Here is a 21,592-nt window from a genome sequence, read left to right on the forward strand (position 1 = left end):
TTCCAGTGAGAACAAACCGAGTTTATTCAATCGCTCCTCATAGCTTATGCCCTCCATACCAGGCAACATTCTGGTAAATCTCTTCTGCACCCTCTCTAAAGCCTCCACATCCTTCTGGTAGTGTGGCGACCAGAATTGAACACTATACTCCAAGTGTGGCCTAACTAAGGTTCTATACAGCTGCAACATGACTTGCCAATTCTTATACTCAATGCCCCGGCCAATGAAGGCAAGCATGCCGTATGCCTTCTTGACTACCTTCTCCACCTGTGTAGCCCCTTTCAGTGATCTGTGGACCTGTACTCCTAGATCTCTTTGACTTTCAATACTCTTGAGGGTTCTACCATTCACTGTATATTCCCTACCTGCATTAGCCCTTCCAAAATGCATTACCTCACATTTGTCCAGGTTAAACTCCATCTGCCATCTCTCCGCCCAAGTCTCCAGACAATCTAAATCCTGCTGTATCCTCAGACAGTCCTCATCGCTATCCGCAATTCCACCAACCTTTGTGTCGTCTGCAAACTTACTAATCAGACCAGTTACATTTTCCTCCAAATCATTTATATATACTACAAAGAGCAAAGGTCCCAGCACTGATCCCTGTGGAACACCACTGGTCACAGCCCTCCAATTAGAAAAGCATCCCTCCATTGCTACCCTCTGCCTTCTATGGCCTAGCCAGTTCTGTATCCACCTTGCCAGTTCACCCCTGATCCCGTGTGACTTCACCTTTTGTACTAGTCTACCATGAGGGACCTTGTCAAAGGCCTTACTGAAGTCCATATAGACAACATCTACTGCCCTACCTGCATCAATCATCTTAGTGACCTCCTCGAAAAACTCTATCAAGTTAGATCGCGGGCCACACCCCATTTGAGGCCCCCCCCCCGCCCCGGTGCAGGATCCCCCCTTCACCCCCCGCAGGCCGCCACCCCCCAGCGTTCACGCGCTGTTCCCGCCGGCAGCAACCAGGTGTGGACGGCGCCGGGGGGAACCCGCCGTTTTGGGCTGGCCGCTCGGCCCATCCGGGCCTGAGAATAGCAGGGATGCCGGAGCATCGCCATTTTGGGTGTCTCGGGCGATTCTCCGGCCTGCGCCGCGCGGAACTCGATGGGGCCGTTCTCGCCGCTTGGGAGAATCGCGGGAGGGTGTCGGACCGGCGTCGCGGGAAAATTTGCCGACCCAGGCGATTCTCCCAACTGGCGCGGGAGCGGAGAATCGCGCCCCATGTGTCTACAGGAAACAATGAGGAAGGGCAGTAAAGCAAGAGAAATTGGTCATGGTTATAAATTTTACTGTGATGGATAGGATGGAAGAAATTATGTTTGAATAATATTAAGCAAGGAAATGAAGGTCAAAGTGCTGGCAGTGGACAGAATAATGAAGCTATGCTAGAAATCGAGGGTGAAATCTGGCACATCTGTGGACCAGAGAAGAAGGAAGAATTCTGGCAACAGGTGGATAACGGAATTCAACCAATACCAAGCAGTGACAGGCCAGTTGTGGCAGGTGACCTAAATGTACATATGGCAAGAGAAAGAGCAGGATAAGAGCTAGATAGTTTTGGAGAAACAAATGAAGGAGTCGTCAAGATCCTGGTTCTTGCTGTGTCATATCAAATGATAATACTAAACAGCTGGTCCTAAAGTGCAAAAACAGCCTGATAGTATACAACAATGGCAGTAGAGAAATGCAGCCAGACTACATCATGGGCAGCACGGTAGCATAGTGGTTAGCACAATTGCTTCACAGCTCCAGGGTCCCAGGTTCAATCCCCGGCTTGGGTCACTGTCTGTGCGGAGTCTGCGCGTTCTCCCGTTGTGTGCGTGGATTTCCTCCGGGTGCTCCGGTTTCCTCCCACAGTCCAAAGATGTGCAGGTTAGGTGGATTGGCCATGATAAATTGCCCTTAGTGTCCAAAATTGCACTTAGTGTTGGGTGGGGTTACTGGGTTATGGGGATAGGGTGGGGGTGTGGGCTTGGGTAAGGTGCGCTTTCCAAGAGCCGGTGCAGACTCGATGTGCCGAATGGCCTCCTTCTGCACTGTAAATTCTATGGAAAGGAAGCAAAGAACTGCAAAGTTTTCAAAAGTGGGCACAATACAGCTAACAGAGTGCTGATGGCAAAGCTGGTTGCAAAGAAAACAAAATGGCAGCAGACAAGAGGTCGATGAAACATCAGGTGGTGGAAGCTCCCAAGATCCACAAGTGAAGGGGAATTTAGGAAGCAGATGGAGAGGCAGCTGAGAGAAAGAGCGTTGTTACAAGACACCGTGGAAGACTGGTGGAATTTGATCGCAGACTTGACTGGGAAAATTGGTGAAAAAGTGTATGAAAGAATATCAGGGTGGAGGAGAAAAGATGGAAATGAAACCTGGTGGTGGGGTGAAACCATAAAAGTGCAATAAAATAAGAGGAACTGTTAAAGAAATGGAAACAGTCAGTGCTCCAAGAGGTATTAAAAAAAAAATTAGAGTACCCAATTATTTTTTTCAATTAAGGGGCAATTTAGCGTGGCTGATTCACCCACCCTGCACATCTTTTTGAGTTGTGGGGGCGAGACCCACGCAGACACAGGAAGAATGTGCAAACTCCACACAGGGATTCAAGATGTTATGGAATAGTACAAAAAGGCAAAATAAGTGACTCCTAGCCATGGATGAAATGGCTTTATACCAAAGAGGGTCAAAAAGATACTTTCAGAATAGCAAGATAAAAGCAAATTACTACGGATGCTGGAATCTGAAAAAAACAGAAAACACTGGACAATCTCAGCAGTCTGACAGCATCTGTGGAGAGAGAAGGGAGCCAACATTTCAAGTCTGGATGACTTTGACAAAGATTGTCCAGTACTTTATGTTATTACTTTCAGAATACTGGCTGTTAGAGATAGCTTAACAAAAGATGTGGGAAATATACCATCAAGGATTAAGACGAAGTGAATTGAGTGAGGGAGAATGCAATCAAAGAGGTGGGGCAAATACTTTTAACCGGTTTAAGAATAAAGAAAACCCAAGAATAATGACAGAACAGGTAGTTGGAAATCAACACGTCAACGAACATTAATTTCAAAGAGATCAGAAAAGCGCTGAAAGGAATTAAAACAGGTTTGATGAGACACCAATGGAAGTAAGGACCTGCCTAGACGAATACAGGGACAAGGCCCTGTAAGCTACTCAATTGTGCGATTATAAAATAACAATTTCAGTGCAAGGAGTCAAAGCATTATTCTAAGGAAAGGGAATCATTCAAAATTACAACATCGACCTAGGAATCAAACTCCAACCACATATCTTCAAGATATGGTAGCAAGTTATGGAGAAATAGTGGGAATCCATGAGGTTGTTTGGTTTCATGCCTGAAAACACCACCAATGCAATTTTCAAGACACGCAATGAAGAAATATTGTCAAGGTCAATGCAACATGAAGATTGGTTCATCGATCTAGAAAAGACAGATGACCAGGTGCCTAAGGAGGAAGTCTGTAGATGTACTAGAATTTGTGGAATCCATGAGAAATACGTATAACTATTACAGGACATGTACGAAGAACACCAGACAAGAGTAAGAAGCAGTCTGAGGGAGTGTGAGAATTTCAAAGCCAAAGTTTGATTGCACCAAGTATCGGCACAAACCCCCCCCCTCCACTCTTCCTGATGTCATGGATGTTACAATAAGCAAATGAGATGGGAACTGCCATGGTTAATGATGCATGCAGATAACATTGAGCTCTGCAGTGGGGATGATGCGAACAGGACTGAGTATCAGGAGAACACCACTGGAAAACAGGGTTACGAAGACCAGTACGTCAAGGACTCAATTTACAGACCGTTAGTTTGAGAGTGGGGAAGAAATCAGAGTAAAGGTGTAAAGATTACAGGTGAAGACTTGGAGAAAGTGAGTAGTTTCAAGTACCTGGGATCAGTGGTAGCACAAGGTGGAAGTATGGAAATTGGAAGGATTAGCACTGGTTGGAGTGATTGGAAGAAGTGTAGTGGAGTGTTCGGTGATAGAAAAATATCACTAAAGCTGAAGCAAATAATCTACAGGAGAATTTTGAGACTGGCCTTGTACAAAAACTTGGGCAGCATCAAGAAGAGAGAACACCGATTGGATGCTACTGTGATGCAGATGTTAAGATAGGAAAAATTCAGGAACCAGCATACTAAGGTGTCAGTGAAGATTGAGAGCGCATCAAAATAGCCATGAAGAGATTGAAATGATATAGCCACCTGTTTTTTTTTCATAGAATTTACAGTGCAGAAGGAGGCAATTGGGCCCATCGAGTCTGCACCGGCTCTTGGAAAGAGCACCCTACCCAAGCCCACACCTCCACCCTATCCCCATAACCCAGTAACCCCACCCAACACTAAGGGCAATTTTGGACACTAAGGACAATTTAACATGGCCAATCCACCTAACCTGCACATCTTTGGACTGTGGGAGGAAACCGGAGCACCCGGAGGAAACCCACGCACACACGGGGAGGACGTGCAGACTCCGCACAGACAGTGACCCAAGCCGGGAATCGAACCTGGGACCCTGGAGCTGTGAAGCAATTGTGCTATCCACTATGCTACCGTGCTGACCTTGTGGACAGAAATGTGGCAAGGTGACTTATGGAGATGGAACTGCAAGGAAGGAGGAGACGAGGAAAGCCTTTGAGCACATGGAAATATCCAGTGACGAGAGACTTAAAGCGCAGTAGGATTGGAGGAGGAATGGATGATTGCCAGAGGAGGTGGAGAAGGGTGATCAACCACTGTGGTGATCCCAAGTAAAACGGGAGAAGCCAAAAGAATATAATGGGCTTGGATAGGAAATGGTTTGGTACCCTTGATTTCTATTGATTTGTGCTTCAATGTCAGATACTACTTTCTGAAATGAAAATGGAAATACAATCTTCTAATGTGAGTTCAAGGGGAGGGTTAAGTGAAGCTGCATGTGTAGATTAGGTATTTTAAGGTACATCCTGTTCTTGAATGAAGGGATTACCATATTCACTTAGAATGCAGCCTTCATCATCAAGTTACTTAAACTCGGGAATTTTATAATGAATAGAAATTACAGAACTGGAGTATGCTTAAAAAAAGAAGAGACTTGCACTCATCAGGATAGCTCAGCTTTCCAACTGTTAGGAGGGAACAACAATTTATACTCAATGAGAAGAGTATGCTGATTGGTTGGTAAGTGAATTCTAACTGGTAAAGGCATTGCCACGGAGAATGCAGCATGGAGCAGTTAACTGCTCAGCTTTATCCAAACTCAAACCGGGCAGGCCGGTTGGTCAAGGTCCTGGGGAATTGTGACTGTTCCTCAAGCTTCGGTTTCGTTGAGTGATGTGTGGGCATGTTCCTGTTGTATGCAAAGGACAGGACCATGTGTGTAAATAGATGTGGCTTCCAGCAAGCATGAGTGACACACTGCGAGCTCGACTGAATCTTAATTTGGTTTTCAGTGGTTTCCATTCAAAGAGCAAAGAACAATACAGCACAGGAACAGGGCCTTCGGCCCTCCAAACCTGCGCCGAGCACGTGTTCTATCTAAACCAATTGCCTCTATCCTTCTATACCCCATCGATTCATGTGCCTATCCAGATAAGTCTTAAAGGTTGGTATCGTATCTGCCTCAAGCACCTCACTTGGCAGTCCATTTCAGGCCATCACCACCCTCTGTGTAAACAACTTCCCCCGCACATCTCCACTGAACCTATCCCCCCTCACCTTGAACTTGGGCCCTCTTGTAATTTTCAATTCGTCCTGGGAAAAAGCCTCCAACTGTTCGCTCGATCTATACCCCTAATAATTTTATAAACTTCTATCAGGTCGCCCCTCAGCCTCCGTCTCTCCAGGGAGAACAATCACAGTTTATTCAATCTCTCCTCATAGTTAATTTAGGTCCACAAGCTTATGAGGGGCATAGGCAGAGTGGATAGTCAGAGACTTTTTCCCAGGGTAGAGGAGTCAATTACTAGGGGGCATAGGTTTAAGGTGCAAGGGACAAGGTTTAGAGGAGATGTACGAGGCAAATTTTTTTACACAGAGGGTAGTGGGTGCCGGAGGTGGTGGTGGAAGTCGGGACGATAGTGACGTTTAAGGGGCATCTTGACAAATATATGAATAGGATGGGAATAGAGAGATATGGACCCTGGAAGTGTAGAAGATTTTAGTTTAGACGGGCAGCATGGTCGGCGCAGGCTTGGAGGGTCGAAGGGCCTGTTCCTATGTTTCTTTGTTCTTTGTTTGTTAATACCCTCCATACCAGGCAACATCCTGGTAAACTTTTTCTGTACTCTCTCCAAAGCCTCCACGACATTCTGGTAGTGTGGTGGCCAGAATTGGACACAGTATTCGAAATGTGGCCGAACCAACATTCTATATAACTGTAACATAATTTCAGCTTTTTTTACTCGATACCCTGTCCTATGAAGACAAACATGCCATATTCTTTCTTTACCACCATTTCCACTTGTGCTGCTACTTTTAAGGATCTGTGGACCTGCAAGCCCAGATCTCTCTCTGTCTCTATGCTGCTGGTGGTTCTGCCATTTATTTTATAGTTCCCACCTGAATTGGATCTACCAAAATGCATCACCTCCCATTTGTCCGGGTTAAATTTCATCTGCCATTTCTCTGCCCAATTTTGCAGCCTATCTATATTCTGTTGTATTCTCTCACAATCTTCATCACTATCCGCAACTCCTGCAATCTTATCATCTGCAAACTTGCTAATCAGACCCGCTACATGTGGGTTGTTTAGCACAGGGCTAAATCGCTGGCTTTGAAAGCAGACCAAGGCAGGCCAGCAGCACGGTTCAATTCCTGTAACAGCCTTCCCAAACAGGCGCTGGAATGTGGCGACTAGGGGCTTTTCACAGTAACTTCATTTGAAGCCTACTTGTGACAATAAGCGATTTTCATTTCATTTCATTTCTTCCAAGTCATTTATATATATTATAAACAGCAGAGGTCCTAGCACTGATCCCTGCGAAACACCACTAGTTACAGATCTCCATTTGGAAAAACTTCCTTCCACTGCTACCCTGTTTTCTATGGCCAAGCCAGTTCTGAATCCATCCAGCTCGTTCATCCCTGAGCCCATGTGATTTCATCTTTTGCACCAGCCTGCCATGAGGGACCTTATCAAATGCTTTACAAAAGTTCATGTAGACAACATCCATAGCCCTTCCCTCGTCAATTATTTTTGTCACCTCCTCAAAAAACTCAATTAAATTAGTGAAACATGACCTCCTTCATACAAAACCATGCTGCCTGTCGCTAATAAGACCATTCACTTCCAAATATGCATAGATCCTATCTCTGAGAATCTTTTCCAACAATTTAACTATCACTGACGCCAAGTTCACTGGCCTATAATTACCCGGGTTATCCTTGCAACCCTTCTTAAAAAGCGGTACAACATTGGCTATCCTCCAATCCTCTGGGATCTCACCTGTGACCAATGAGGATTTCTGTTAGAAGCCCAGCGATTTCATCTCTCGTCTCCCTCAGTAATCTGGGATAGATGCCATCTGGTCCTGAGGGTTTGTCTACCTTAATGTTTTTCAACACACCCAACTTTCCTCCTTTGTAATAACGACCTGTTTGAAAGTGTTTACACATCCGTCTGAGATACCACCAATCAACGTGTCCTTCTCCTTTGTGAATACCGATGCAAAATGCTCATTAAGGATCTTACCTACTTCCTTTGGTTCTAGACATAGTCATTTTCCTCCTTTGTTCTTGAGTGGACCAACTCTTTATCTAGCTACCCTCTTGTTCCCAATATACATATAAAATGCCTTGGGATTCTCCTTAATCCTGTCTGCCAAGAACATTTCATGACCCCTTTTTGCCCTCCTAACTCCGTGCTGAAGCTCTTTTCTACTTTCCTTGTATTCTTCAAGTGCCTCATCTCTTTTTAGTTGCTTAGACCTCATGTATGCATCCTTTTTCTTTTTGACTTGACTGCAATTTCCCAGGTCATCCACGGTTCCTGAATCCTGCCTTTCCTGTCCTTCCTTTTTACTGGCACATGCCTGTCCTGCACTCCCATCAACTGCTCCTTAAAAGACTCCCATATGCCACAATCAGGATTGTTTAGCAGGCCTGTCTAATTGTGGGATTACATCTAATATTGGCCACTATATTTTGAGAGTTCTGCAAGCACGGGTACGGTCAGTACTTTAATGTGACCAATCCGCCTGACCTGCACATCTTTGGACTGTGGGAGGAAACCGAAGGAAACCCACGCAGACACGGGGAGAAAGTGCAAACTCCACACAGACGTTGGAACATAAGGCCTTTATATTTGGCAGCACACTGACACTGAAATTCATATATCACATTGCTGATTTGTGTGATGGCAGAACATCTTTTTTGGCTTAACAGCATCATCCTGTTAGTGGAGAATACCTGTCATGTTGCTACTCATCGTGACAGCATGCAATGATTACAAGTGAAGCTAGCTAAAGGTTCTGCCCATCACAGAAATATGCAATGTGGTATATGAATTTTAGTGGCAGTGTGATGCCAGGTATGTAGTCTGTACATCCCAATGATTGGTGGATCATATCAACCAGCATTCCCCATTTGCAGTTCACAATCGGTAAAGTACTGACTGTAACCAACCAGCCTGTGCTTGCAAGATTTAAGCACCCAACATTAGATGTGATTCCACATTTGGGAAACAGTGCTAAACAATCCTTTTTGTGCGGAATTATACTGACAACCAATTTAAGATTCAGTCAGGTTCGCAGTGTTTCTCACTTATACATGCTAGAAGCCACATATATTTACAGCCAGGGCCCTGTCCTACGCAGATGAAGGGAACATGTCCACACATTGCTTCTTTTTTTCAACTAAGCAAAAACGTATGGAGCCAAGCATTCATTCCCCAGGCCATAACCAGAGGTGACATACCCAGTTTGAATTTGAAGAAAGCTGGGCAGTTAACTATTCCATGCCGCATTCTCCATGGCAAAACCTCCACCAGGGTGCATTTGTCAATGAATCAGCACTCGTTCTCGCTGAAGAGTACCCAATTCTTTTTTTTGTCCAATTAAGGGGCTATTTAGTGTGACCAATCCACCTAGCTTGCACATCTTTGGATTGTGGGGGTGAGACCCATGCAGACACGGGGAGAACGTGCAAACTCCGCATGGACAGTGACCCGGGACCGGGATCGCACCCGGGTCCTCAGCGGAATGAGGCAGCAGTGCTAACCACTGTGCCACCATGCCACCTGCAGTCTATTTAAATGATGGGGCTTCTCCTTAACAAGGAGAGCCCCAACTCGTATAAAAACCCCGACGAAGGAGACCCTTAGGGGAATGGAGAGTTTGAAATTTGTATTGCAATAAACCTGGTTTGTTAATTTCTACTCAAACCTTATTTGTTAATTTCTACTCATCATCGATGCGTTCTGCTTACCACAGATTCAACAATTATGTACCTATAACCAGATATAGGAACCTTCTGGACTTAACATAAACCTCTGCCCCATACTGTTTATTTTTGCTGGTTCATTGTTTTTCCTTGGTTTTTAAAAAAAATACCTTTAGTTTGCTACTACCCAGCTATTCACCCCTCATTTGGATAGATCTTTGGCTTCTGTACTTGTCACGTTACCACTCTATTTGGCTTTTTTTCCATGAAACCGTTTGTTATTTAATTGTCCTGTTTTCCAACTGATCACATACCTTCCCTTTTGTTCTTCTTCCCTCCTCCCCAAATTTCCATTTCACTTGCTCAAAAATTATTATAGTTCTAACTTTCCTCAGTTCTGATGAAAGGACAGTCCTGAAACATTACAGGATTAAAAACTCCCAGTAACCCAAGACATATTGAAAGGAAAGAATGCTCCAGATGATGGAGCTTCATTGAAATCCCAGAGAAGATGGTCACTAAAGGGGCTGGAATGTCTTGTTCATTTGTCATCAGGAGAACATGTCGGAATGCCCTTACGTTGGGTAGGGAGGTGGGGTTGAGGGTGCTTGCCAGTTTATACTGGCAGCACAAATGGTCAACTCCTCAACAGAGAGGCGGCCAGGGAACAATCTAGCAACCTCCTTTCAAGCTAGGGAGCAAAAGAGGATGGAACACATGGTGCAGTTCGGTTCTAGAAAGTCTGTTGAGACACAAACAAGGATCCCCTTAAGAGTCCAAAATGTTAATTAAGCTCACTAATAGCTTGCAGTTTTGTCTTCCTCACCAAAGGGGTAAAAGTCAAAAATGTAATCCAGGCAATGAGGATCTTTGGTTCGGGAACCAACGAGAGCCCCTTTGGGGTAGGCCCACTGTATTAAACGCCAGTTAACCCCGATAGCACAGTGGATAGCACTGTTGCTTCACAGCACCAGGGACCCGGGTTCGATTCCCGGCTTAGGTCACTGTCTGTGCAGAGTCTGCAGGTTCTCCCCATGTCTGCATGGGTTTCCTCCCACAAGTCCCGAAAGATGTGCCTGTTAGGTGAATTGGACACAATCAGTGTACCCGAACAGGCGCCATAGTGTGGTGACTAGGGGATTTTTACAAGTAACTTCATTGCTTTGTTAATGTAAGCCTACTTGTGACACTAATAAAGGTTATTATTAGTTAGTAACTTAAGTGACAGACCTTTTGAAAGATCAAAGGCCCAGGAGCAAAATTTTGGTTCATCACCCTCTTTCCCCCCCCCGACCATGAGAACTGTCAGCTCTTCACTGCAGGCAGCGCCACCAAGGAGCGGTGGTACTTCTGGCAACGCATCCATCAGAAGCCTAGGGTCAGCATCAGAAGGAATCCAGGCCACAGGTCTGAGGACAGAATGGAGCTCACAGGGAGGGGGTCACTGGCCAGGGGTTTGTTCAGCAGTCAATCCTCCTTCTCAATTCCAGTTCTCTCAATTTGGTACTGAATACTTTTGAACAAGGGACACCCTCCTGGAAGGCGGTAAACAAATTTGACAGGGTTTAATTTCAGGCTTCCTGCATGGAAACAACCTCATATCTGTTAGCTGATTACCAGCGATGAAGGGATTAGCCCTGGTGAATTTTAATTGAGCTGGAATGACTGTTAATGTATCTTCCAACCGTGGCAGAGGCGGGAAGGCGGCAGGGTCCCCATCCCGCACTCTCTAGCTCAACTAAATGCCCCTGCCTACAACATCTCAGGGGAACGCATTCAATTTCACCCACTATGACTGCATACTTGTATTAATGATAGCAAAGTAAACCAATTGGTTTCATTCAATTTTGTCACTGAAGTAAGTATTAAAGAGTATTAATTTGGCCAACCTTGGGTGACTGTGTGGAGTTTGCACTTCTCCCATTGTCTGGTGTTTATATTTTGGTAAATAGTAATGGTATTGGATTGGTATACCTGCTTGAAACCCAAGTGCATCATTAACCTCCCCAAAGGGCATTTCCCTACTGGTTTCGACTTACTGTAAAACTGCAGGTTGCGATGCTTGGATTACATCCTTATGAAGGATGCACACATCCTTCTTGCTCCGTGTTGACCTAGTTACAAAAATGACTACCGCGAGTTAACAGGATATCAGGACACAATCTCAGCATCCTATGAAATAGACATTTTCCATTCTTTCACTTGTATGTGAATATATTTTCAAAGGAAATAGCAGATAGACATGGCAGCTTCGCATTGTATTTAAAGACCAGTCCTTGAAATTACTGGGGCCTACACATTCAGGAGAATTAAAACACATTTTCTGTCTCCTAATATTGTAAGGAACTGAGACAAAAATTAATGCTTCCCCAGTTGGATATAGGAAATGACTGCTCAGGCTATCACATGCACAATAATTGATGATTATAAATGAGCATAATTAAAATTTTCATCTAAAGGGGATGGGTATTCTGAACAGAATATCTGTGTGTGGTCCCTTTGGGCCATGCCGAACAACAACAAGGTTGGACCTCTGCTTTATGTTTAATTTGGATTATATTTTTGGCTCTAATTTTATTGCTACATATATCTGAAAAATACTTTAACCTGGATAAGATTAACCTGGATAAGAGGTGCAGGGCACCTCTAAACAAATAGGAGATATAGTGGGCATCCCATGTAACCTTCAGCCAGCAATTTACTATGAGTGACTGACAAACGATTAGTCTTACGTCTCCCGAGTAAATGGCAGATCATAAAGGCTGAGATCAGGAATTTTACAATCGGTTGAGGGATACAGATAGTTAATTTTTTTCTCTGGATTTGAACTTTGGGTTAGTTACAAAGGTCAAAATCATCTTTTACAATCCTGTGCATTCTTAAGGCCCAGGAAGTCTGATCTTAATTCTTAGTGCAAATGCTGGAAAAGCATTGGCCATAATTATAATCACGGAGACCGAGGAATGAAAAATAAATTTCTCAAATATGGAAAACTTCAAGGCTAAAGTTTAATGCAGAACATGTTATTGACCAAAAGATGCCCGAATGCCCACTGTTGGCACATTTCCCCAATTTCCTCCCTAGTATAAATCTACGTTAGTTGAATGGCAGACAAAGCAGACAAAATTTAGTCTTTGCTTGGAGTTCAAACATATTACTTTAAAGGAATTTACAATTTTGCAAGTTGGAGTCAGTAAATTTTAAACAAAATAAATATCCAACATCTTGGTTTTAAGATATTGTTGGCTGACGTCCGGTTGCAGCTATGAGGGGAGCAGTCGCACATGAGGTGGCTCCTGCCTGGGGATTTGATTTTTGTCCCTTTCAACACGTTTAGTGGATATTTGTTTAGGAAGAAAGTGGCACAGGGTGACAGAATTAGATCCCCTCTGTCAAGTGATGAATATGGGGTATAATACTAAGAATAACCAGGCAAGGCACCTTCGTCTGATTTGGAAGTCTCTCGAGTCTGAGAAGTGGAGAAAATGGCAGAGGTCTCTGTGGCGTCATTGCTCCTCAGTGAGTGACCGAGAAGTTGGTTGAATTTCTATTGGGGAATACAAGAAACAGCAACAAGCAGTTGATGATTTCAAGATGGCGATTGAGGGCCCTTGGCACTTATCCGTGCAACCTTGGATAGGTTGGATGTGCAGGGGTCAATGATTAAGGAGGTGGAAGAGGTGCTCAATGATCACAGTGATCAGAATGTCTTGTTGGAGGCTGAGATGCCGTTGTTGGCGGGGGAGTGAAAGATGTTAAAGGCCAAAGTTGATGACCTGGAGAAACCGCTTCAGACGTCAGAATTTAAGGATCGTCGGTCTGCCGGAGGACCTGGAAGATACAAATGCCACGGGCTATGTAGTGAAGATGTTTGGGAAGTTGGTGGGGGAGGGGGTCTTTTCAACCCCATCGGAGTTGGATCAGGCCCAACGATCGCTGAGACAGAAGCCCAGATCGGGGGAACCACCACAGGCGATAATTACCCAATTCCACTGGTATCTGGATAAGGAACAAGTCCTGAGAAGAGCGAAGGGCACCAGAGAGTGTAGATGGGGGGGGGGCCGTCCCATCCGAATATATCAAGATGTCAGGGCAGTTAGCAAGAAGGCATGCGGCATTCAATAAGGTGAAGGTGGCCCTCTACAGAAGTAACAAGCATTTTAGGATGGTGTACCCGAATCACCTTCATGTTACTTTTAGAGTCAGAGATTATTATTTTGATGAGCCGGAGGAGGAAAAGAGCTGAATTACTTTGCTAATAAACAGACTTGAGGGGAACTGAAGGCTTTGAGGACTATCATCTTTTTTTATTTGGACATTCTTGAATTCTATATTTTTAAAAATTGTTTTTGTTTTGTTGTATATGAGATGGTTGTAAAGTGGGAAAGGGCGTGCTGCTGTAATGGAGTTTGCTGGTTTGGGAGGGTGTTTATGGTGTTGTTGGAACTGTTTTGAGGTGGTGAATTTCTGTTTTCTGCCTATAATATTTGTAACTTCATACTTGTGACAATGAAAGGTTATTGTTATTAGTATTATTGATCTTTGATATAAAGTTGGGTTTAGGGATTGTAATGGATACATGGTGTGGTAGGGTTTGTCGTGTCTTTTATTTCCACCCGAGGTGCAGGCCGCCTGGCTAGCTTTGCTAGTTAATGAGAGTGTAGTGGGGGAGATGGCTGCAGCTGGTTACCTATGGTGCGGGGAGGGGGGGGGGGGTTCTTTTGTTTCTTATGGTAACGACTTCGGTTTTGGATGTTTATTTTGTTGTGGAAGGGTGGTTTGGGATTTCTGTCGTCTGTGTCTTGTGCGGCAGGGAGAAGTGGAGCTGAGTGAGGTGGGGAATGTAGTTTGCCAGGGTGCAAGTTCCTTTGCTTTTGAACTGGTTGGATGGGGGTGATGGTGGCCATCTTAGGTGGGCCTGGAGCTAGCGCAGGTCGTGGTCCTGCCAGACTGACTCATGGGAGGGATAAGGCTGGGAGGGGGTGGGGGCCCTGGTTAGTTACTGTAAATGTGAGGGGGTTAAAATGGACCCGTTAAAAGGTCTCGGGTTTTTTTCCCATTTGAAAAACTTGAGGGTTGATGTCGTCTTTTTACAAGAGGTCCATTTGTGGGAGCTTGCACATTCTCAACGTGTCTGCATGGGTCTCACCCCCACAACACATAGATGTGCAGGGTAGGTAGATTGGCCACGCTAAATTGCCCCTTAATTGGAAAATGTTAAAAAAAATTTTAAAAGGTGGTTGCTTTTTTGCCGGTCAACATTATGGCGGACTCAGGAGGGAGGTATATGATGGTTAGTGAGGTGTTAGCAGGCACAGTGGTTTTGGTTAACGTATATGCGCTGAATTGTGAAGACACGGATTTTATTCAGAGGATGCTTGTGTCTATATCTGATTGAGGTACACATCAGTTGATTATGGGGGGAAGAATTCAATTGTGTGCTGAACCCTAGGCTGGACAGGTCATGACCCCAGTGTTTCACTATATCGGGGGTGGCAAAGAAACTGTTGGTTCATGGAACAAATGGCAGGGGCAGACCCACGGAGATTTAGACATTCGAGCGACAAGATTGTTTTCTGTCTTTTCCCATGTGGTTCCCAGGTTTACTCCTGGATTGATTTTTTTTCTGTTGGGTATGTCTTTGATCCCTGGCGTCAGGGAGGCAGGGTACTCGGCGACAGTAATATCAAATCACGCCCCACATTATGTGGATCTGTTGTTGGAGCAGGGACCAAAGACCTCTGTGGAGATTGGACACAGAGTTGCTTGGGGAAAAGGGTTTTTGCGAGCGGATATCCTTTGCCAGTAGGGTGCTTGTGGAGTTGAATAAGAATAGGGGGATCTCGCCCACTATGCTCTGGGAAGCACTAAGGCAATTAGGGAGAGATAATTTCATATAAGTCAATAATGTGGGAGTGGAGAGGCAGAGGCTGGTAGACTCCATTCTGGAGGTGGACCACCAATATTTGAGTACCCCAACGCCAGAACCTGTGGCAGAGAGAAAGAAGTTACAGATGGACCAGTTATTGTCAATGGGGAAGGCGATGAGTCAGCTTCAACGCATGAGGGGGACATTTTTAGGAGTATGGGGAGAAGGCCAGCCGGTTTTAGCTCACCAGCTGAGGCGGCAAGCTGCCTCCTGGGAGTTAGTTCAGGTTAGGGACTCGGGCGGCGGTTGGTTTCTGCCCCAGAGAAGGTTTGAGACCTTTCACTATGGGCTATATCAGTCGGAGCCTTCGGAGACGGAATCGACAATGGTACAATTTTTAGATTGACCTTGCTGGAGGTGGAGCGGGATAGAAAGCGGGAGTTAGAGGCACTGATTAGGCAGGAGGAGATTTTGAGCTACATTTGTCTAATGCAGATGGGTAAGGCACTGTTGAGTTTTAAAAACAGTTTACTGGGCTGCTGGCCCGCTTTTGATGGAGATGCTCAACGACTTTTTGTCTTGGGAGGTACTGTCGGCCATGCTGGCGCATGCATTGATTTTGAAAAAGGACAAGGATCCAGTGGAGTGTGGGTCGTACCGACCTATTTCTCGGTTAAATGCTGATGTAAAGATGTTGGCTGAGATGCTGGGAACTCATTTGGAGCTTTGTCTGCCAGGGGTAGTTTTGGAGGAGCAAATGGGGTTTCTTGAGGGCTGGCAACTGTTAGCCAACATTAGGAGACTCTTGAATGTGGTGCAGTCAATCACTTAAGTGGCAAAGCAGAGGTGATTATCTCAATGGATGCAGAGAAAGCATTTGATCGGGTTGAGTAAGGTACCTTTGAGGTTATGGAGCAATTTGGCTTTGGGCCAAAATTTATATCCTGGGTTAGGCTTTTGTATAGGGCTCCCACTGCGAATGTCCGTACTAATGCCCTGAGCTCGGGGTGCTTTCGATTGAACAGGGGTACGACGCAAGGGTGCCCATTATCCCTGCTACTGTTTGTGCTAGTTAGGCAGCCGCTGGCCATTAAGCTTATGTCGTGTTCTAAGTGGAGGAGGATAGAGTGGGGAGAGAGGGAGCATAGGGTGTCCCTGTATGCGGACGATTTGTTGTCGGACTCTCTCCAATGTGGAGGAGATAATGGAGTTGCTCAGGAAGTTTGGTTCCTTCTCAGGGTAGAAGTTAAACCGTGGCAAAAGTGAAGTTTTTTCAGTGAACCCCTGGGAAGGGGAGCTGATCGGAGGAGGCTGCCGTTTCATCCAGCGAGGATTAGTTTCCGGTATCTGGAAATATGGGTGGTTCATGATTGGACTTCACTCTATAAACTTAATTTTGTCAAGTCTGGTTGATGGGGTGAAGGCTGGTTTGAAGAGGTGTGATGTCCTTCCTCTGACCTTGGCGGGCAGAGTACAGACGGTGAAGATGAATATTCCCTCTAGGTTTTTGCTTCTGTTCCAGTGTCTGCTAGTCTTTCTTTCGAAGGTGTTCTTCGGTGGGGTCAATAAGTCAACATCGTCTTTTGTTTGGGTGGGCAAAACCCCTCGGATGCGTAGAGCTTCTTTTTTTAAAAAAAACAGAGGGATAGACAATCGGTGAGGGGGTGCTGGCAATACCTAATCTATTGTGTTATTACTGGGCAGTGAACATTGGTAAGATAAGGCGGTGGTTTAAGGATCCGGACTCTATACGGGGGCGGATGGAGGAGGCTTCTTGTACAGTAATGAGCTTGAGGGCTCTGGTTATCGCCCTTCTCTTGTTCTCTCCCTTCTCCTGTTCTCTCCAGCGAGATTGTCGTCGAGCCCAGTGATTATAGCCTCTTTGAGGATCTGAACCAATTTAGGCAGCATTTTAAATGAGGCACTATGTCGATGTTGGCACCGACTTGTAGGAATCATAGACTGGATTCTCCATCGGCGGGATCCTCTTTCGCCGGCAGGGCACTCATGCCCGCAGATTTCCTGACGGTGTAGGGGTGCCCACAATGGGAAACCCCATTGGCTGGCTGCCGGGAAGGAGGATCCCACTGCCGGCGGGACGTGCCACATTAGAAAACGGTTGCAGCAGGATGGAGAATCCTGCCCCATAGGTTTGTGCTGGCTGGTCTAGATTCAATGTTTAGGGCAAGGGAGAGGGAGGGGTTAGGGAGGTTTAGAGATCTGTTTTTGGAAGGTAGTTTGGAAGAAGCAGGGTTCCAGCTTCCGAGAGGGAATATATTTAGATATCTGCAGGTGCAGGACTTTGTGCGTAAAGATCTTCCTTTGTTTCCCCTGGAGCCAACGCCTTCACTTTTGAAATGAAAAAATGAAATGAAAATCGCTTATTGTCTTCAAATGAAGTTACTGTGAAAAGCCCCTAGTCGTCACATTCCAGCACCTGTTCAGGGATGCTGGTGCGGGAATTGAACCCGTGCTGCTGGCCTGCCTTGGTCTGCATTAAAAGCCAGTTATTTAGCCCTGTGCTAAACCAGCCCCTTTTGGATAAGGTTCTGTCTTTGGAAGAGCTAGGGGAGGGAAGGATATCAAACATTTATGGGCAGATGATGGCGACAGAGCGGGCTTCTTTGGAAAAAGTTAAGAGGGAGTGGAAGGACGAGTTTGGGTGTTTTTTTTGGGGGGTGTGGGGTGTTGAGCGAAGCTCTGCATAGGGTCAACTCCACCTCCACTTGTGCGAGGTTAAGTTAGATACAGTTTAAGGTGGTGCAAAGGTCGTACTTGACTAGGGCACGTATGACCGGTTACGTGGATTGGCCAAGCTAAATTGCCCTTAGTGTCCAAAATTGCCCTTAGTGTTGGGTGGGGTTACTGGGTTATGGGGATATGGTGGAAGTGTGGACCTTGGGTAGGGTGCTCTTTCCAAGAGTCGGTGCACTCGATGGGCCGAATGGCCTCCTTTTGCACTGTAAATTCTATGATTCTCAGTGTGGGGGTATAGGTGTGTGAGAGATGTTCTGGGGGGCCGATGCACAGTACGCATATGTTTTCGTCTTGCCCCAGGCTTGTTGATTTTTGGGTTTCCTTCTTCGAAACAGTATCAGGGATTTTAGAGGTTAAGGTAGAGCTGTGCCCAATGGTAGCCACCTTTGGAGTTTTGGATTCGCTGGAGCTACAGGAGGGGAAGAAGGCAGATGTCTTGGCCTTCGCCTCTCTAATAGCCCAGACGTTCCCAGCGCCACTAAAGGCTTCGGCTTGGTTAGGGGACTTGGTGGATTTTCTGCACCTGGAGAGGATAAAGTATCCAAGGGAGGGTCGGTGGAGGGGGTATACTCAAGGTGGCAGCCGTTCATTACCAGCTGGTTACAGTCAACTGTTAGGAGGGAATGGTCAGTTGGGTAGGGTTTTTTTAGGGGGGGGGGGGGGTGGGAGGGGTTAGTCTTGGTATGGGGCTGGGCAAGGGGGATGGGGGGGGTGTTGGTGTTATTTTTGTAATAATGTAAAATTTGTTGGAATGGTTTGAATATTTTATATGGCATAAACAAAATTTTATAATAAAACATTTTTAAAAAGATATTGTTGGCTGCTTTCACATAATTGGAGCTAGAAAATTCTCTCTTACTCTGGGGTTGTCATATGTTCAACAAAATAGATGAATCGGAGGTGCTGCAACATAGCACTTTTGGGTGTCTGGTTGAGTAAGACCTGCTGTTTGTGTATTGGAATGAGGGGGTGGGTGAAAATGATGAGGAGACGTTATGGTGCTGCAGTGTAGGTGTTGAGAGACAGATGACATAAAATAAATCATCCAAAGTTCCCACAGCTTTTGATTAGATGGGAGTAGAGCACTTTAAAATAATGCACATACGCTTAAATGCAGCATAAAACCTTTCAGCATAGTTTAAAAGGAGTCAAAATGTCATATGGTAATTTCTGCACAAACTCTAGTTTCACAACACAATTTTCTAAGTTTTAGCACCGCTTCTCCATTTGGAAATCAGTAGGCCACCTGTCCAAAGCTAGCTGCTGCAAACAGACTTTGTCCTTCAAGCTGTGTCATATACTCGCTGCAGATAATATAACTTTTTTCGCCCTCAAAATTAATTCTTGGGAAATGAGGGTTGATGGCATCCCCAATATCCCTTAAGGTGGTGGTGAGAAGGGGTGGCACACTGGCGCAGTGGTTAGTACCGAGGACCCGGGTTCGTTCCCAGCCCCGGATCACACTCTGTGGGAGTTTGCACATTTTCCCCGTGTGCCTGGGTCTCACCCCAACAACCCAAAAAGTTTGCAGGGGAGGTAAATAGGCCACGCTAATTTGCCCCTTAATTGGTAAAAAAAAATTGGGTACTCTAAATTTTCTTTGAAAATTAAAGAAAAATGTGGCAGTGAGCAACTTCTTGAACTGCTGCAGTCCATGTGGTGTAGGTGCACCCACAGTGCTGTTGGGAAGAGAATTTCAGGATTTTGCCCCAGCAACAATGAAAGAATGACAACACAGTTCAAGTTAGGATGGTGGAGGGGAATGTATAGGCGGTGTTCCTTTGCGTCTACTGCCCGTGTCCTTCTAGGTGGTAGAGGCCACGTGTTACGAAGGTGTTGTCGAGGAGGCTTGGTGAGTTACTGCACTGTCTCTTGTGGATGGTACACACTGCTGCCACTAGAGTACATACATTACCTCATATTTCATATCTCAATGTACATTACTTTGGGGAGATACCTTTATTAAGCGAGCACAAATTCCGAAGGTCGCAAGGCAAGGTCCAAGCATAAGTGAGGAAGCAACAAGCTTACATTACAGTTTAAAAACAAAGTGAAGAATATACGGTGAGCAGTTAGTGCACAGCAGTTCAAGGGGTTAGGGAGAAAATAGATGGTGAAGAGTCACTACATGAGTTAAACTGGCAAACTGTGGCACTTGCCCTACAGGTATATAGTGGAAAAACTAGTTGAGGTTTCCAGTGCAGAGCGACACACAGAGGCTGCAGCCAGCTGTAGGGTTCACTTACTGACGCTGTTACAGACGGCCAAACAGTACTCTTCAGAGGCAAAGTTGTTTCTGTTTCCTCCGCAGCCTCCATAAATGAATTGTGCACATTTTCCTTCACTGATGTCAAAGTACCACCGAGGTATCATTGCTTGACAAGGCCCAGTTTCTGCTTGCTCAGAGCAAACTTCTGAATACGAAAGATGCAAGGGTTTTAGTCAGGGGAGAAAAACAAATTTATAAAAATAAAAACTACTGCTCAGAAACAAAGCAACTTAAGTGATGTTGCTTTAGAAACCTTTGACAACAATTCCATTTCCCATATCTGTAAAACGTTGCTACCTTTTTAATCACTTTGATGAAGCCCTTTGGGAAATAACATCCAGGATATTGTCGGGTCGATGGTGGTCTCGTCTTGGCCGCCGTTTGAAGAACTGGTGCGGAACCCTGATCAGTTCTGTGGGAGAGACCTGATGGAATCAAGTGTCCCACAAACACAAGTGCTCAGAGGCCACCATCCCATGCCACAGTGCAAGGTCGAGCTGTGGCTGCTGGCAGCAACACACCCACCAGAGGCCTAGGATCATCTTGGGACCCCAAGCCAAAGCTGAGTGAGGGTGGAATGGGATCATGGCATTGGGAGTTTTTTTTCTTTATTCATTTACGGAATGCTGGTTAGGCCAGCATTAATTGTTCATCCCTTGTGGAAAGGGAGGGAATAGAGCAGAAATCGGAGGCAAGGTTAGTGGGGTGACTTCCAATAGTCACCCTCCTGGCCTGGCACAAATTGCATGATGAAAGACCGACCTGAAAGACTGCTTGCAAACCTGACAAGGTTTAATGGGCGGTCTTATAAGGGCGTGGGAAAGCCTTGTGGCTCCCATTTAATCCTAGAACCACCACTAAATTGTGGTGGGCTCAGGGATAATGTTGTCAGTTGGGTCATTAATCAGCTTAACTGACAATCCCACTGCCACCAGTCGGGTATCCCACATCAGCCCATTCCGCCCTTCCACTTAATCAGTGGGGATTTTGCTGCTGTTGTGCGATTGATGCAGGGTTTCTCCCAGAACCTCCACAATGGAATACATTAAATCCGGTCTATGGTGTGTTAAAATTTCTGACGAGCATGGTTCAGCGGTCAGTGGAACACAGTATAATGGCGTCCACAAAGAAAACTGAGAAGCTAAGGGTTAGAACACACAATTCTTTCACTACTTTTGCTTGATCCCAACCCAATGAACAATGTAATTATCTTTGTTCTGCCTGTTGCAAGGGTTGCACAGAGTCTGGACATGGTTCCACAGGACAAACAGTAAGGGATGTTAAATTAGCAGTCCAACTAGTACGGAAAA

The 21,592-nt window shown here is 45.4% G+C and overlaps 1 protein-coding gene across 3 annotated transcripts in view; it reads right to left on the reverse strand.

Annotated features, from left to right (window-relative positions):
* Window positions 1-21,592, reverse strand: part of LOC140427671 (amyloid-beta precursor protein-like) — a 321,513-nt gene that overhangs the window by 85,685 nt on the left and 214,236 nt on the right. For 2 of the 3 annotated variants that reach the window (XM_072513148.1, XM_072513147.1), the window contains exon 7: window positions 20,260-20,427. The exons of the other annotated variant lie outside the window; for it this stretch is intronic. In XM_072513148.1, the coding sequence (XP_072369249.1) occupies window positions 20,260-20,427 (168 nt within the window). The remainder of the gene's footprint in view (window positions 1-20,259; window positions 20,428-21,592) is intronic. 3 annotated transcript variants of the gene reach the window in all.

This window comes from Scyliorhinus torazame, chromosome 8 (assembly GCF_047496885.1).
Source record: "Scyliorhinus torazame isolate Kashiwa2021f chromosome 8, sScyTor2.1, whole genome shotgun sequence".
NCBI classification, from domain to species: Eukaryota; Metazoa; Chordata; class Chondrichthyes; order Carcharhiniformes; family Scyliorhinidae; genus Scyliorhinus; species Scyliorhinus torazame.